Genomic DNA, 17,157 nt, shown 5'->3' with positions numbered 1-17,157 from the left:
CTGAAATAATTTTTATAAGAGCATGCATGGGACTTTCTTATTCACATTCATTACATAACGCATACCGCATATCATACGTATGAGTAAATACAGAATTTGTGTAAGTAATATAAGATCATCGCTTCTTCAAAGAGAGCACATTATTATAAAACATAAATCAGTGATGGGTACGTACGTATCTCACTTGGTTTCTTTAGAATGCAAAAGATCAGTAAGATATGTATTTGAGAGGCTTATTATTTTCGGTTGCAATTAATATAACGGATTGTGATTAAAATCCAATATGTGAGAGGGGGGGGGGGGGGGGGGGGGAATAATACTAGTTATATATAGACGTGTTACAATTAACATGATCTACTACTACGCACAAGATTTCATATGATATTGGACTTAGGTTTTGCATTGGGATTTATAAAAGTTTTGAACGGGCTGGTAACGGGCTCACAAGTAAAACGACTCTTCGTAGAAAACTACACATCTGCAAAGTGCAAACTACATGATGTCAACTATTCGATTCAAAGAGATTAGTGTTTACAGAACAATTTAAAAGTAAATCTTCTTAATGATTTGTTAATGGAAAGTGAAAAGAGTGTGACGCACTACTAAGGACCACTCCTACAAAAAAAAAATTATGTGCAATTGCTTTAGTGGCCATTTCTTGTTCGGTAAACAATACGCTTGTGTTTGTAAAGCTTGTTTTAAACTAGCTATATCATATGATATGACTCTCTCTACACATGGTTCCCAATTAGTGGACAAAAAATCTATTAATCAAAAAAAAAAAAAAAAAAACTCAGTGAATGGATGTCATGATTTTCTTTCTAAAACCATTTTAATTCACTTTATTCAAAAAAGTTGAATCTGTCACACTATATAAAGATGCACATACTGTCCACTGCAATATTATTATTCTTTTAACAAAAAAAAGAAGTACTAGTGACTTTTCTAATAAGAAGACCAAAGAACAATTCTAAAACTCATGACATATTATTGTCAGTTGATCTCCTTACTAAAAGAAAATGGATGGCATGATTAAGATCTAATCATGACTGTTGTTGGTTATACACAATTTATACAATAATCAAAGTTCAAAACAGCTGAAGTTATTATAATTCACACCCAGCCAGATCCAAACACAATCAAAGTCTTATCCTACGCATAATACCTCACTACTCTGCTAAAACACGCCCCTACCAATTACAAATTTCTTCTGTAACCGTTTTTTTTTTTTTTGGGTTGAACACACTAACCTCACCACTCACATGAAAGTTCCATTTTCTTCTTCTTCAACCTTTTCGAAACCTCTCTGAAAAAATCAATGGCGAGGAGTCACCGGTTTAGCTACCGGTTACTCTTTCTCATCCTACTAACATTAGAAACGGCACAACGTCCAACAACAGCCGATCCAAACGACGAGGCGTGTTTAAAAAACCTCCGTGAAAGCTTACAAGACCCGGCGAGCAACCTCCGTAACTGGACGAACTCCGTCTTCACAAACCCATGCTCCGGCTTCACCTCATACCTCCCCGGAGCTACCTGCAACAACGGAAGAATCTACAAACTCTCCCTAACCAACCTCTCCCTCCGCGGCACCATCTCTCCCTTTCTCTCCAACTGCACAAACCTCCAGTCCTTAGATCTATCCTCAAACCAGATCTCCGGCGTTATCCCGCCGGAGATTCAGTACCTCGTCAACCTCGCCGTCCTTAACCTCTCGTCAAACCAACTCTCCGGCGAAATCACGCCGCAGCTCGCTCTCTGCGCTTACTTAAACGTGATCGATCTCCACGACAACCAGCTCTCCGGTTCGATTCCTCAGCAGCTAGGTTTGTTAGCGAGGCTGTCCGCGTTCGACGTTTCGAACAACAAACTCTCCGGTCAGATCCCGACGTACCTGTCGAACCGAACCGGGAGCTTCCCTAGGTTTAACGCGAGCTCGTTCGTAGGGAACAAGGGACTGTACGGTTACCCGTTGCAGGAGATGATGATGAAAAGTAGAGGCTTGTCTGTGATGGCCATCGTTGGGATTGGGTTAGGGAGTGGCGTGGCGAGTTTGATGATTAGTTTTACTGGTGTTTGTTTATGGCTGAGGATTACTGAGAAGAAGATGGTTGAGGAAGAAGGTAAGATTAGTCAATCTATGCCTGATTACTAAACTAATTACTATTTACTTACGGCCAAGATTACTAAAAACATTTTTCATTTGTTGAGTTTTATTTTATTTTTCGTTTACTATATACTCTCTCTGTCTCATCTTTAGGATTTTATACACATATTTAAGACAAGGGGAATATATGATTAATTTTGTTTGCTGATGATTTTTTTATTTTATTTATGACTTTCTATGATTTATTTTTCTGATATTTTTTCACTTTCTCACTTTCCCACTCCATACATTCTACAACATCAATAATTATTAAAACAAAAATTTATTAAAAATATTCAGAACATCAATCTTTGAGGGACAAAGATTATTCTCTAAAACATCAAACTATGTGAGACTGAGAGAGTAGTTTTTGTTGTTGTTTTATTTTATGTTTTTGAGTTATATTTTAAGGAATGAGAATATTCTTAATGGGAAGGTGAAGCAGAAGAAATAGAATAATGAATTAGTTTAGTTAAATTGAGATATGTTTTGAAATAATAATGGAAAGGTCTTGTGTATTATTGGTACTAACGGATAGTGCGGGATTTTTTTTTTTTTTTTGGTTTGTTGAGAGACGAACAAGTGGACCAAAATACTGATTTTGGGTTCCTTGATGCCAGTACGTTGTGTCAGTGTACTCAGTAATAGATGAAACGGTGTGTTTTGTATTCTATAGATAAAAAAATAATACAATAACTACTTTAGGATACGAGATGATCATCATCATTCATCATTATCCCTCCCCACTCTACAAGAAGAGACTCATGATTATGCTTTTTTAAAAAATTTTGAATTATCTTTCTATAAAGTTTTGTAAGAAAATTTGAATAAACCGGGTCGACCGGTTAAAACTTAAGTTTATTCGATTACAATCTCATCCAGCTGCAAGCACGTTGCTTCATAGCTTCTCTAGTCTCTTGTGCTTCTTTCCACAAACCAGCTCCTGCGTAAATATTCGACAGTTGGACATAAACCGATGGATCATTCTTCTCTTTCTCCATTAGTAACTTGGCAACCATCTTCCCCAGCTTCAAATCTCCATGAGCAGCACAAGCACTAAACAATGCCCACCACACATCTACACGAGACCCGATGCTCTTCTCGCTGATCTTTACCAAGCTTTCCGCTTCATCGAGGTGACCAGCTCTACCAAGAAGGTCAACTAAGCACGAAAAATGATCCACATTTGGTACTATCAGACCGTGACATTCCACCATTGAGTTGAAAATCTCGAGTCCCTCTTCTACTAAACGGGAGTGGCTGCAAGCAGAGAGAGCCGCTGTGAATGTGGCTGCATCGGGATCTACCTCGCCTTCATCTCGCATGGCTTTGTATGTTAAAACCGCGCTCTCCCCTTCCCCGTGTCTAGCGTATGCAGAGATCAGAGAGTTCCACGACACAATGTCGTTTTCAGACATCTGGTTGAACACTTCAAGAGATTTTTGTATAGTCCCACATTGAGAGTACATGTTTATAAGGCCATTACCTATCAATGTCGTCTCCTTGAATTGGCCGTGTCTAAGGACGTAAGCGTGTGTTTGACTTCCGAGCATTAAAGATGAAATGCTTACGCAAATGCTCAAAAGGGTACTTAAAGTATAAGCATCAGGTAGGATCCGGACCTCTGACTCTAGCAAGCACAAGAACCTTTCCAACCCTTCAAAGGGCAACCCGTTATGGTAAAACCCTGAGATTATCGCGTTCCAGGAGATTAGATTCTTCTGCGACGATCTTTCAAATATTAGGTCAGCTTTTTCTATCTGTCCATTCTTGGAGTAGGCAGATATCAAAGCATTGGAAATTTCAATCTTCGAAATAAGACCGAACTTGGTTATACAGGCTTGAACCATCTCCAGGGCATCTAAATCTAGAGAGGTTGCTAAAAGACTTCCGAAAGTAAACTCATCCGGTTTAACTCCTATTCTCTGCATTCGTTTGTATACAGACATTGCAGACTCCCTCAACTTCGCTTGGTTATAACTAGAGATCATTGTATTCCAAGTAACCAAATCTTTCTCTTCCAATGACTCGAAAACTTTATGAACAGCAGCAAAATCCTCAAAAGAAGAAGACATTGTCATAGTGGCATTGTTAACCAAAGTATAATCTTGATACCCTGTTTTGATGGCTAATCCATGTACTTGGTGTCCCATAGCCAGACATGAACACGAACTCATCACGCTAACAAAGCTTAGATCAGTTGGTCTAAGACCAGCTTCTAGCATTTGTCTAAACACTGAAAAAGACTCTTCTCTTTTGAAACCAGCCAAACCATCAATAACCACATTAAAAGTGACCTGATCACGAACAGCGACATCAGCTTCTTCAAACACCAGACAGGCTTCACAAACAACTTGGCAATTGAAATACATTGTAATTAAGGCATTCACAACAGATGAAGCAACCAAAAACCCAGCTTTTATAACCAGCGAATGCACCTGCTTACCAAAATCCAAAGAACCATAGTAACACATACTCAAAACAGTAGCAAACCCAAACTTGTCATGTCTAACACCAATCTTGTGCATTTCTTGAAACAACTCAATACTTGTTCCGTGATACCCACTCTCTTTACAACCAGTGATCATAGCATTCCAAACCGCAACATCACCCCTCTCAGGCATTTTATCAAACACCTCAAAGGCATACTCTATATCCCCAAGCTTAAAACATGCACTCAGTAGCGTCGTCCATGAATAAACATCAGGTTCCTTAATCTCTTCGAAACTCTTCTTCAATAAAACTAAGTTCCCTAATCTCGCGTAAAGCGAGAGAAGCGTATTGGAGACGTGAGAGTGACACAATAAACCAGAGCGAGTCGCATAGCTATGAACCTGACCACCGAAGTTTGTATCACGGAGGTGCCCAGCAGCAGTAATTGCTACGGAGACACTGTACTGATCTAGTCTCAGAGTTGTGCAACGGTGAACATCGGCAAAAAGCTTGAGAGCGTTTCTGTTCTCGCCTGAACGAGTGAGACCCGTTAGTCTCCGGTTTAAATTCAGCAACGTAGTCGAGCTTTCGGCTATGGCTGATAAATTCTCTGTTAAACATAGAGCTTTTCTCATCAGTCATCTATAAGCTTCGTTGTTGTTTTTGAATAAAATAAGTCTCTTTTAAGGTGAAACAGAGGAAAAGGTGAAGACTTTATAAGACGAAACGGCAAAAACAGAGGAAAAGGTGAAGACTTTATAAGACGAAACGGTGCCGTTGTAGAGAGAGTGTGAAGTGAGAGAGATGCGTAGATTCTCTAACATCCTCAGCAAACGCTGTGTTCTCTTACCATCGTCTCAAGCAAATTCTCGAATTGATCTCATTTGCAAAAGGTTTCACATTTCCAGAGTTCTTAATAACGATTTCGTGGAATCAACAGAGAGAAAGGAGAATGGGGTTGGTTTAGTTGGTTCAGAAGATGAATTCGCCGGTGACGTCGAGAAGATATACAGGATTTTGCGGAATCATCATTCTAGGGTTCCGAAGTTGGAGCTTGCTCTTAACGAATCCGGTATTGATCTGCGACCCGGGTTAATAGTACAAGTGTTGAGTAGGTGTGGTGATGCTGGGAATTTGGGTTATAGATTCTTTCTCTGGGCAGCGAAGCAGCCTGGTTACTCTCACAGCTACGAAGTGTGTAAATCGATGGTGAAGGTTCTTAGTAAAATGCGGCAATTTGGAGCTGTTTGGGGTTTAATTGAAGAGATGAGGAAAGAGAATCCGGAGTTGATTGAGCCGGAGTTGTTCGTTATTCTGTTGCGGAGGTTTGCTTCTGCTAACATGGTGAAGAAAGCAGTTGAGGTGCTCGACGAAATGCCTAAGTATGGGTTAGAGCCTGACGAGTATGTGTTTGGGTGTTTGTTAGATGCTTTGTGTAAGAACGGTAGTGTTAAGGATGCTTCAAAGCTTTTGGAGGATATGAGTGAGAAGTTTCCTCCGAATTTGAGGTATTTTACTTCGTTGTTGTATGGTTGGTGTAGGGAAGGGAAGTTGATTGAAGCTAAAGAAGTTTTGGTTCAGATGAAGGAAGCAGGGCTTGAGCCTGACATTGTTGTTTTCACTAACTTGCTTAGTGGATATGCTCATGCTGGCAAAATGACGGATGCTTATGATCTTATGAAGGATATGAGAAAGAGAGGGTATGAGCCGAATGCGAATTGTTACACGGTTTTGATCCAGGCCTTGTGTAAGACGGAGAAGAGGATGGATGAGGCGATGAGGGTTTTTGTTGAGATGGAAAGGTATGGGTGTGAGGCTGATCTCGTGACTTATACTGCGCTGATAAGTGGGTTTTGCAAATGGGAGATGATCGATAAGGGTTATAGTGTTTTGGACGATATGAGAAAGAAAGGAGTCATGCCATCGCAAGTAACGTATATGCAGATAATGGTGGCTCATGAGAAGAAGGAACAATTTGAAGAGTGTTTGGATTTGATTGAGAAGATGAAGCAAGTAGGTTGTCATCCTGATCTTCTCATTTACAATGTAGTGATCAGGTTAGCTTGTAAGTTAGGGGAGGTGAAAGAAGCGGTTAGGTTATGGAATGAAATGGAAGCTGATGGTTTAAGCCCTGGAGTTGATACATTTGTTATTATGATTAATGGATTTACAAGCCAAGGTTGTCTAATCGAAGCATGCGATCACTTCAAAGAAATGGTAAGCCGAGGAATATTCTCTGCGCCTCAATATGGAATTCTGAAGTCATTGCTGAATAACCTTGTTAGAGATGATAAGCTTGAAATGGCGAAAGATGTTTGGAGTTGCATATCAAACAAAAGCTCTTCTTGTGAGCTTAATGTAGCAGCTTGGACAATATGGATCCATGCTTTGCTCGCAAAAGGTCACGTGAAGGAGGCGTGTTCGTATTGTTTGAATATGATGGAGATGGATTTAATGCCGCAACCTGATACTTATGCGAAACTTATGAAAGGATTGAATAAACTGTACAATAGGACGATCGCTGCAGATATCACAGAGAAGGTGATGAAGATGGCAAGTGAGAGAGATATGAGTTTTAAGATGTATAAGAACAGAGGTGAGGAGATTTTGATTGAGAAAGCTAAACCTAAAGGGAATAAAGAAGGGAAGAAGAACGGGACAACTCATCATAGGCTTAAGGGAGGAGGTGAACGAAGTAAAGCTAAAGTATTGTAACGTTATAACCTAGAGTTTCCAAAAGAAGCAACTTTAGATTTCTAGTTAAATCAAAACGTTCATGCTTTTGCTTTGTTTCATTACATAGTTCGATCTCTTTGTTCTCTTTGCTAAGAATAAACATGTAGTTGCATTCATTTGATCTCTTGAACTTGACTAAGATCGAAAGTGGCACTGTTGTTATTCGGAAAAGGATACATTCCTACACAGCTAATTCCTTTGTGACGGTGTTATTTAACACAAGCCAAAATCGTGATACTAAAACGTTGTTGTTCATGCTTAGCATCAGAATCGGCACGAACTACCAGTTTTACGCACATTGTATGAAGTTTTTGGACAAACAGATTTGACTTCAGGTTTGACTTAATTGTTTGATTTTTTTTTTTGACTTTCCAAATAAATCATGAACTTTTGTTGATTATGTCGAATAAAACACGATATTAGATATCAGAAAATCTAACGTTTTATTCTCTATTAAGAATTAAAAAAATTCATTAAGTAGTTAAACAAATTATTGTGCTTTATTTGGTAAGTCAATTTAAGTACTTAGCATAATTTACTAACATTGTTGGGATTTATTTAATAAAATCAACAAAAATGTGTAATTTATTTAGAAAATTAATGGAACTTACACATTTAATTTACCACAAAAAACTTATATTTCTTTTTTACTTTTTTACTTTTTTTTTTTTTTGGTTTGTTGATGACTATTTTCGTGTGTGTTCTTTTTGACATATTTCCCAAATCAAAATAGACAAACGAACCGACCTAAGTTTTTAACACAAAAGTCACTGCGAGAAGCTTAGATGCATTGTTCCGATGACGAGCAGACTTGATCTTTCTGAATGAGTAGTACAACAAGTGTCGCACTTTGCCTGAATCACTTGAACTTTGGTGATCAAGCAAGTTTTTTGTACAAGAACACCAAGATCCCACTTTGGAATCGTCTAAAACTTTCAAATCGTACCTCAATGTTGAGGACATTGTCTCATGCTCGGGACCGTCTTAGATCCGTAACGACATCATCGCCCCTTGCTCGTAACCATCTTAGGTCCAAAACGCCACCTTTGTCTCCTTTATCTTCTCCATTCTCTTCGAAACGGCATGCGCCTAAGACGACGAGCGACGTAGAAGAAGACTCGCGTTCGAAAGATTCCGTTTTGCTATACCCTAAAGATCCTTCAAGCGCGCCTAAGCTCTTTCTAGTCCAGCCTCGTCTAACGCCGCCTAAGTTTCTTCAGGCTAAGCTTAACGAAGCGCTCTGTCTCGCGAATTCGCTTGAAGAACAGAGATATGGCTACTTTGAATCTGATTTCTTCGAAAAGGAATTGCCTTGTCATGTTGTTGTTCAAAACCCTGTTCGTAGATCATCTAAACCTCGCGCAGGTTTGTGTGTTTTATAATGTTTTTAAGAATCATGCCTTCCATGTGTTCGACGTTATTCCTGAGAGACTGATTGTTAAAAGTGTGTTTCGATTTTTAGATACTTATTTCGGGCCTGGGACTGTAGACAACATCAAATGCCATCTAAATGCTGAAGATTCTAAGGCAAGCAGCTAAAACATTTCTGTTTTTTTTTTTTTCCTTTTTCTTTGGCTGCCTGTAATGAAAAGTTGGTTCATGCTGTTTACAATCTCTTGATGCTCAGGAAGAAGTTGATGCTGTTTTTGTAAACGCCATGTTGACAGCTATTCAACAACGGAACTTAGAGGTAATTAATGCCACGAAACCCTAAGTTCCTTCATTTTTGTTTGTTTGTTTGTTTTCCTTATGTTTAAGCTACTGTTATGTCTTTGCATTTGACTCTTCAGCGAATATGGGCAAAGCCTGTACTAGACCGTGTAGGCCTTATAATCGAAATATTTAATGCTCATGCGCATACAAAGGAAGCAAAACTACAGGTACTGTGACAATAAAGTTTTGTCTTTTACGTACTAGGAAATTTTTACTGATAGCTGCTTGGTTCATCCATTTATAGGCTGAGTTAGCAGCTCTGATGTACAAAAAGAGCAGGCTGGTTCGAGTGCGTGGTACTGATGGACGCCACTCTTTTGGGCAGTTTGGAGAAGCTGAAGTTGTCAGTGCCCGAGGGTGAGTGATTTGTCTTGCTACTTTGCGTATTCCCTTTACTCTTTTGAATTTTTAGACATTGATGAACATGTAAAATTGTTGTGCAGGAGAGCAGCAAGTGGAACCGGCGGTGGTTTTGTAGGTGGTGCAGGAGAAACTGAGCTTCAGCTTCAACGCCGAAGGTCCTTAACCTTACCAAAGCTTTTCTCAGACCACATTTATATATTCTATATTTCTATGTCTAATTGTTGGTTAACCGAAAGACTTAGTGTCTTTTCTATTATTTAATCTATGCGTTTAACAAAATCTTGATGCACCAGGATAGCAGACAGGAGGCTTCGCTTGTTATCCCATATTAAAGAAGCCCAGCGAACACGACAATTGCAACGTGCTAGACGTCAGAAAAGAGCGGGGCGAAAGTGTTTGAATTTTTCTCCCAAGGAGTTTCAGCTGGTTTTAGTCTACTCTCTGAGTATTAATTATCTGCTTTTGTTAGGGAAAATCGACTCTGACAAGTGCATTGTCAAAGAGTGCTCTCTACTGCAATGAGCGGTATAATTCAAATGGTTTCAAAAGTATCTTTAAAATGTCAAATTTGAAACTGAAGTCATAACTTTAGAATGCTTGGTCTGGTCTCTGCAGATTGTTTGCCACATTAGATCCTTCACTCAGGAGTGTCTATCTTCCTTCTGGGTAAGTTGATTTGTACTTTGGAAATCATGTTTATAACTTTATGGTGCACATGAACTTGTATTGAATCGCAAGAGTTGAGTTCTTTTCAGAAATTTGGTTCATCTTAGTGACACTGTTGGATTCGTATCAGATCTGCCTATACAGGTAATATATAACCTACTTTAATATCAATTATTCCTTTTCAAGTGGATATTTCACTTACTTTTCTTTTCGTGGGTGACGCCTTTTTGCAGCTGGTGGAAGCATTTCAATCGACTCTAGAAGAAGTTGTTGAAGCTGAAATACTTATAGTAAGAGCTAAATAAAGAAATAAAGATCATATTCTTAAGTTATAAGTAGTAGTGAAAACTTCCGAAAGATGATCTTGGCGTTGATGTGATTGGTTGCCTGCTGCAGCATCTGGTCGATTCGACAGCTCCAAATATCGAGGAGCATCGTGCAACAGTGTTCCATGTCCTTAAACAAATAGGAGTATCTGAAGAGAAGCTTCAAAATATGATTGAAGTCTGGAATAAGGTAGGATTGAAATAAACCTGTCTATACCAATACAAGTAGAAGAAACAAACCACGTTCTTTGACACTGGGGATTTTTTTTTTGTTGTAGATTGATTATGAAGTGGAGGGCGATAAATTTCTAGATGATGGCCAAGGAGAAGGAGAAAAAGAAGAAGAAGAAGAAGAAGAAGAAGCTGAGTTAAACGCTGGTATAAAAGCTGAAGAAACCGTTGATGCATCTGAAGCAGCAGTTGATGATGACCCTGATGAATGGCTAATATGTGAAGATGAAAATGTCAGTGAGTCTGCTGAGGTCTGGAAGGTTCCAGAAGTTGGTAAACTAGATGCTGCGGAGAAGAAAGGACCACACGTTAGAGTTTCTGCATTAACCGGAGCTGGTTTGAAGGAGTTGATATATCTGATTGATGAAAAAGTGACTGTTCTAATAGAGAAGAGGCTGAACCATCATACGGTAGTCGAAAGCAGCGAACTTGATAAGCGTAAATGGAGACCACCTCGTGAAGATGATGAAGAAGATGCGAGATTACTCCCCTTAGATCAACGATGAAAGAAAACAATGTTCTGTTTTTTTTTTTTTTTTTTTTTTGTGTGCGTGTGTGTGTGTGCCACAGAACAAAAAGAAATGCAACGTAGGTTTTTCGAAACTGTGCATGTGTAATAAAAACGGCAAGATGTTTGGTTCTTCTTTTTATTATATTTAATGGCTTTAATACGCCGTCGTTCTCGTAACAGCGCGTCATAGACTCATAGCCATACGCGCTTTTAACAAAGGTGGGCCCGCAAGTATATATATAAATAAGTAGATAGCGATGATATTGGGGAGTGATGTGATAAAAATTAACACTTCGAAGCTTCTTCTTCTCTCCCTTTTAGTAAATTCATTCTAGTGAGGTGAAGCTCTCTCTTACAAAAAAAAAAAGTGCGCATTTTCTCGGATCTCAGATCTTAGATCCAAACCCTTCCCCCCCTCCATCGTTTCCATTGATCCAAAGGTAGATTTTGATTTCTTCCTCTTCTCGATTTGGGTTTCCCTTTTTTTTGCGAGCTGGATCTATCTGTAATCTCGATTTTGAAATTTATGAATTGGGTAAGATGTTGCTTAATTGGGTTAACGAAACGTAGCTAAAATTCATGGTGGGATCTGAATAGGTTTCAGGTTTATGTGTTTTATTTGTTTCCATGGATCTGTGTTCTACGTTGATGGGTTATGTATGTGGGAGAAATTAATTTGGTTGCTTTATTCTTATTCCATGTGGTGAGTGTGAGTTAGCTGTGTTGATTCAACATCGATTTGTTTCATTTCAGTGAAATGGCAAAGAGCGTTTTTGTGCTTTGTTGTTCTCTGGATGTTCAGTTCATGATTGATCCAATTTACTGTTGTTGTTGTTTTTTTATTTTTATTTTTTGTAGATCTATTTATTAGCTTGAGCTTGTTGGGATCTTTAGTCATGGCGAGACGGCAAGTAGGTTCAACAAGGCGTGTAGGAGATGGTGGAAGCTTCCCTTTTGCAGGAGCTTTGCACTCAAAGTCTCGATCTTCTCCACTCTTATCTATTTGCCTTGTCCTTGTGGTATGGTTTTTGTACTTCATTTGTGTTTTCATTAAGTGATTTTCGTTTTTCTTTTTTCTTTCTGGGATATCAATGTGTTATATATGGTTCTAACTATAAATTGTTGTTTCGTGTGTTTTCATTTTCTAGGGGGCTTGCCTTCTCATTGGTTATGCTTACAGTGGTCCAGGTATGTATATGATCATCTTAGTATTATATACTATGTCTTTTTTGCATTATGTACAGCTCTATTAACGTATTCATATTTTTACTCCATCACAGGTATCTTTAAAAGTATCAAAGAAGTCAGCAAAGTCACTGGTACTCCTTATTTCTCATTCTTCACTAGATGTGCTTAAAAGTTAATGCCTTCATCTTCATTGGCATTGGCATTGAGCCATCTTATCTGCAATTTAACCCGTTCAAATGCTTGACTCTTGGGTTTGACATATTTTGTTGCAATTGTTTATGAATTCGCAGGTGACTATTCTTGCACAGCAGAAGTCCAAAGAGCCATTCCTGTTCTTAAGAAAGCTTATGGAGATGGCATGCGCAAAGTCTTGCATGTGGGTCCTGACACATGCTCAGTGGTTTCTAGTCTATTGAAAGAAGAAGAGACTGAAGCCTGGGGTGTCGAACCATATGACATTGAGGATGCAGATTCTCACTGCAAGAGTTTTGTGAGCAAAGGTCTTGTACGTGTGGCTGATATCAAGTTCCCTCTACCTTACCGGGCAAAATCTTTCTCTCTTGTGATCGTGTCAGATGCTCTGGATTATCTCTCACCCAAGTACCTGAACAAGACCGTACCTGAACTCGCAAGGGTAGCTTCAGATGGTGTTGTTCTTTTTGCAGGTAAACTAACATAAATCTTGATTAAAAGGTGTTTTAACAAACAAAGTATATCTTTTTGGTTTCTAACTCTTACAATTCAATTGTTCTAGGTCTCCCTGGTCAGCAGAGAGCTAAAGTTGCTGAATTGTCTAAATTCGGTCGACCCGTAAGTTTACTATACCCTGTTTTCCTGACTCCCAATGATTATAGATGAAACCATCCTTCCCTATTATTGTTTAGTGGACGTTAGCGTAGTATGCTGTTAGTCATTAGCATCTCGTCATGATTCAAACATTAACAAGTACAAGACTAATACTGTACTAACACTCTTATTATTGTTGGCAGGCTAAAATGCGTAGCGCATCGTGGTGGAACCGCTTTTTTGTCCAGACAAACCTAGAAGAAAACGAAGCACCAAGCAAGAAGTTTGAACAGGCTGTTTCCAAAGGATTATACAAACCAGCCTGCCAAGTCTTCCACCTCAAGCCATTACACTAACCAGCAGCCACCAAGCCTACTGGTCCACACTAAAGCATATTCACACGTAGAGCCGCACCCAAAAAAGAATAGCGTAATCGATATTCTCCTTGTATTTTGTAACAAGTCAGTTTTTTTCTACTTATTGTTTGTATCCGTCAACACAAATTTTCCTATTCAATTAAATCATAATTATTATCAATTTATCACCAGTAATCACCACATGAACACTTGCCATCTTTGAAGCAATGAAACCTAAGGTTATCTCTTACAATGATCTCTCTACCTGCAACTGCAGACATAAACTTGATTGCATTGTGACAATCCCCGCATATCCTCAAGTTCTTCACCACAACTAATTCCTCTCCATCTCTTGTCGACATCAACCCAAAAGCCACAGCTAGCTTCTCGCTGTGATGTCCTAGCCGCATCCCTTCTTCTCCTTCGCCTGCATCATCCTCCTTCACCATTGCCCATTTCTTATCCATCACATATCCAAGTTTCTTCATCTTCTTCATCATCTCCTCTAGATACTCATTCACTTCCCGTATCATCGGATGAGACCAATCTTCTGCCACAAACACATGCTTCTTCTTCTTCACTTCGATCCAACTACATCCCGGCTTCTTCCTTATCCTTTTTCCCCTCATTGATTTCCTCACAGAGGCCATCTCTTCCCATTTCCCTGCATCTGCATACATGTTTGCTAGCATCACATACGGCGTGGCAGCTAATGGTTGCATCACCATAAGCTCATTAGCTGCTCTCTTCGCAAGAGCCATGTTTTTGTGTTTTCTACAAGCACCGAGCAACGCAGCCCAAGCAACAGAGCCTGGCTTATACGGCATTGCATCAATGAATCTCTCAGCCTCTTCTAGCTTCCCTGCTCTGCCTAAAAGATCAATCATACAAGAATAGTGCTCAGCCTCTGGTTCGATCTTGAATGTCTCCTTCATAGTGTTGAAGTACTTCTGACCCTCCTCGACTTTACCACTGTGTGCACAAGCAGAAAGAACAGCTACAAAGGTTATATTGTTAGGCGCAATACCCGAGTCCAGCATCTGTTGGTATAAAAGCAATGCTTCTGTCCCATGTCCGTGCTGCGCATAACCTTTAATCATACAATTGTAAGACACGGCATTAAGTTCCATCATTCGATCAAATACACGCCTTGCATCGTGCAGGTTTCCACTTTTGTAATACAATGAAATCAATGCGTTGTTCACAGAGATTCTATTCGAAGGGATGTGAGATTTGATAGCCAAGCCATGAATCTGCTTTCCCTGAGAAGGAGAGGAGAGATTTGAGCAAGCGCTGGTGACGCAGACAAAACTGCAATCATCAGGTCTGTGTCCAATACGTTGCATCTGTCTAAAACTCTTCACAGCTTCTTCAGAGAGTTCCTCGTTCATTGAATATCCAGAAATCATCGTATTCCAGAGAACCAAATCCGGCGATAGAATCTCATGAAACACCTTCTCGCATTCAGACATACCATCACGACCCCCACATTTCGAGTAGAAATCGATCAAACCACTTCCCACGTGTGAATTATGGTGAAACCCAGCCTTGATCAGCTTACCGTGGAACTGACGTCCACCTATCAAACAATCCAAGCTCGTGAGAGCATTTAAAACACTAGCCAATGTAAACATATCGATCTTGAACACTTTAAAGATCATTTCTTTATACAAAGCTAAGGCCTTTGCTCCTTCCTTGTGCTGCCCGTAAGCCACAATCATCGAATTCCACGAAACTTCATCTCTTAATTCATCCATCCCGTAGAACACCGACACCGCCTCTTTCAAAAGCCCGACTTTACTATAATACGTGACGAAAGCATTATTCACAGACGAGTATGAATCAAACCCTCCGGAGACAGCGAAACAATGAAGCTGCTTTATCAATTCAACACGGCCACAGCAAGCTGCTATCAACCCTGATAACGTAAACCCATCAACCTCAAATCCCAATTCTCTCATTCTCATGAACAGAACCATCGCTGCAACAGTTTCTCTAGCATCAGCGTAACCCGAGATGAGGGTATTGTAAGAAACAGTGTCCGGTTTCGGAATTTCGTCGAATAACTGACGTGCAATATGGATTTTCGAATCTTTCGCGTAAGCTTTGACGATTACATTGTAAGAGAAGACATTGGGTTCTTCCGTGGAGTCGAACGCGGCTCGTGCGTAGGAAAGACAACCACACTTGGAGTAAAGATTCACGAAGTGGTTTGAGAGGTAAGTGGAAGAAGCTACAATGGACTTCACGTAGAGCGCGTGAAGTGATTTCCCAGTGAAGAGGTCTCTCTCCGCTACAGATTTCAGTAGAAGGTCTCGAAAAGATTTGAACTTCCATGGCGTCTGGTTCATCTAATCACTCTGTTTCTCGCATTTGTAGGTTCTTTTTTCAGAGGAAGACAAGCTGAACAAAATTCGTAGTTTAGTTTCGTCTCTTATTTTTCGTTTATTAATTTGGGCTTAGCCTTCTCTTTAAGGCCCATATTATATGGGCTCTTCTACTTCTCTTAATTTTCGTTATTATTATATTGCACATTCATTTGGATTTTTTTGTTGTTGTTGGTAATTTAGATTTTTTCTATGGCTTTTTGAATTGGACAACAAAATTAGTCTCTACGTGGGTTGACAAAAAAAAAAAAAAAAAAAATTCAAATCATCTTAGTTAACTATCATGCGGAAGATTTATCATTAACAATCAAAATCAAAAATTTTTTATTTTTTGAAAACATCACTAATGGATATTTCACTGTCATTAATGATGGATTTATTCAACTCATCAACCTGTTTTCAGAATTGGCCACAATAGATTTATGATCATAATCATATAATCTATTGCAGTGTTTTTAAGTTCATTGAATCAACAAGAAAAGGCAATTCATTAGTTGGTTTTATCATGTTATGCCTTTGTTAAATCAACAACAACGCTAATGATTCAAATTCTGCAAACCTAATCAAAAACTAATTAGACAAATAAAGAATATCTCTTCTTGTTCGATCATTTAAGCATAATGACTTTATCAAGGCTAATTGATAGGAGATACATGTTATTCGTCTAGATCATCATATTAAAAGGATGGCTAACACATTTTGTACAAAATCTTAAATTTGATAAATTAAATCCAAATAGAAATATTAAGGATGTATATATATTTCAACCTTATTTAGAGATTTTGATGACAACAAAAATTATGGTTATGAATTATTAGTACCATTTGATGAGTCTGTGTGGGTGTGAATCTAAATCTGAAAAGGAGTTTAAAATTATTTAATATAAGGGAAAAGATATTTGAATTTTGGGATTTAAGTCTTACAACATAATACTAAAGTAGATTTCCCCGGTCTGCTACTATGTTATCGGGAATGATACCAATCATTTTGTATATTGATTGTTTATTTTTTTATTTTTTTTGTTTTAGTTAATTTTCATTAAAATAAAATATTTAGTTTTATAATTATAATTTTATTTTTTAGTGAAATACATATAAATAACGGTTAGCAACTTAATTTGGACACACAGAAATGGTACATCGTTTAAATTGTAAAATTAGATAAAATGATAGTCTATTTGGTATGGTTTAAACTTTAAAGTGAGATTGACAAAACTTAACAAGTTAGATGGTGTTGTATAAATTTTCAAACTTGGTGTGGCAAGAGATTGAAAAGTTTTTATTTCATGTGGGTTAGTTTGTGAAGGTGACTAAAG

The 17,157-nt window shown here is 38.6% G+C and overlaps 3 protein-coding genes and 3 pseudogenes across 6 annotated transcripts; 4 read left to right on the top strand and 2 right to left on the bottom strand.

Moving 5' to 3' along the window:
* Nucleotides 1-966: 966 nt before the first annotated feature.
* LOC104791201 (pentatricopeptide repeat-containing protein At3g49740 pseudogene) lies at nucleotides 967-5,214 on the bottom strand (annotated as a pseudogene). Its single transcript, XR_015559124.1, has one exon. The product of XR_015559124.1 is annotated as a pentatricopeptide repeat-containing protein At3g49740 pseudogene (transcript).
* On the top strand, nucleotides 1,319-2,363 carry LOC104791203 (receptor-like protein 44 pseudogene; annotated as a pseudogene). The gene has a single exon (XR_015559125.1). The product of XR_015559125.1 is annotated as a receptor-like protein 44 pseudogene (transcript).
* Nucleotides 5,215-5,383: 169 nt separating the features above from the next.
* On the top strand, nucleotides 5,384-7,431 carry LOC104791200 (Tetratricopeptide repeat (TPR)-like superfamily protein). The gene has a single exon (XM_087453175.1). It carries the CDS (start codon nucleotides 5,384-5,386, stop codon nucleotides 7,292-7,294), a length of 1,911 nt encoding a protein of 636 aa, XP_087309301.1. The 3' UTR covers nucleotides 7,295-7,431.
* A 603-nt stretch (nucleotides 7,432-8,034) lies between these two features.
* LOC104699013 (GTP-binding protein At3g49725, chloroplastic-like) lies at nucleotides 8,035-11,285 on the top strand (annotated as a pseudogene). Its single transcript, XR_015559126.1, has 13 exons — nucleotides 8,035-8,680; nucleotides 8,778-8,842; nucleotides 8,943-9,005; nucleotides 9,106-9,195; nucleotides 9,273-9,385; nucleotides 9,472-9,546; nucleotides 9,685-9,783; nucleotides 9,815-9,916; nucleotides 10,007-10,057; nucleotides 10,147-10,201; nucleotides 10,291-10,347; nucleotides 10,454-10,573; nucleotides 10,662-11,285. The product of XR_015559126.1 is annotated as a GTP-binding protein At3g49725, chloroplastic-like (transcript).
* A 41-nt stretch (nucleotides 11,286-11,326) lies between these two features.
* LOC104791198 (putative pectin methylesterase CGR2) lies at nucleotides 11,327-13,636 on the top strand. The gene is made up of 7 exons (XM_010517029.3): nucleotides 11,327-11,565; nucleotides 11,984-12,144; nucleotides 12,274-12,313; nucleotides 12,406-12,444; nucleotides 12,604-12,978; nucleotides 13,068-13,123; nucleotides 13,303-13,636. Exons 2-7 carry the CDS (start codon nucleotides 12,022-12,024, stop codon nucleotides 13,453-13,455), a joined length of 786 nt encoding a protein of 261 aa, XP_010515331.1. The 5' UTR covers nucleotides 11,327-11,565; nucleotides 11,984-12,021; the 3' UTR covers nucleotides 13,456-13,636.
* Nucleotides 13,303-15,806, bottom strand: LOC104791199 (pentatricopeptide repeat-containing protein At3g49710). Its single transcript, XM_087453179.1, has one exon. It carries the CDS (start codon nucleotides 15,804-15,806, stop codon nucleotides 13,641-13,643), a length of 2,166 nt encoding a protein of 721 aa, XP_087309305.1. The 3' UTR covers nucleotides 13,303-13,640.
* Nucleotides 15,807-17,157: the final 1,351 nt, after the last annotated feature.

Source organism: Camelina sativa, chromosome 6, assembly GCF_030686135.1.
Source record: "Camelina sativa cultivar CO46 ecotype springtype chromosome 6, ASM3068613v1".
Taxonomy (NCBI): domain Eukaryota; kingdom Viridiplantae; phylum Streptophyta; class Magnoliopsida; order Brassicales; family Brassicaceae; genus Camelina; species Camelina sativa.
Note: the sequence above shows the minus strand (reverse complement) of the source record. Positions and strands in the feature narration are given on the sequence as shown.

Coding starts and splice junctions, on each gene's coding strand:
- LOC104791199 (XM_087453179.1), bottom strand. CDS start 15,806: ATGAACCAGACGCCATGGAAGTTCAAATCTTTTCGAGACCTTCTACTG.
- LOC104791198 (XM_010517029.3), top strand. CDS start 12,022: ATGGCGAGACGGCAAGTAGGTTCAACAAGGCGTGTAGGAGATGGTGGA. Junction 12,314..12,405: donor TTATGCTTACAGTGGTCCAG/GTATGTATATGA, acceptor ACTCCATCACAG/GTATCTTTAAAAGTATCAAA. Junction 12,445..12,603: donor AGAAGTCAGCAAAGTCACTG/GTACTCCTTATT, acceptor ATGAATTCGCAG/GTGACTATTCTTGCACAGCA.
- LOC104791200 (XM_087453175.1), top strand. CDS start 5,384: ATGCGTAGATTCTCTAACATCCTCAGCAAACGCTGTGTTCTCTTACCA.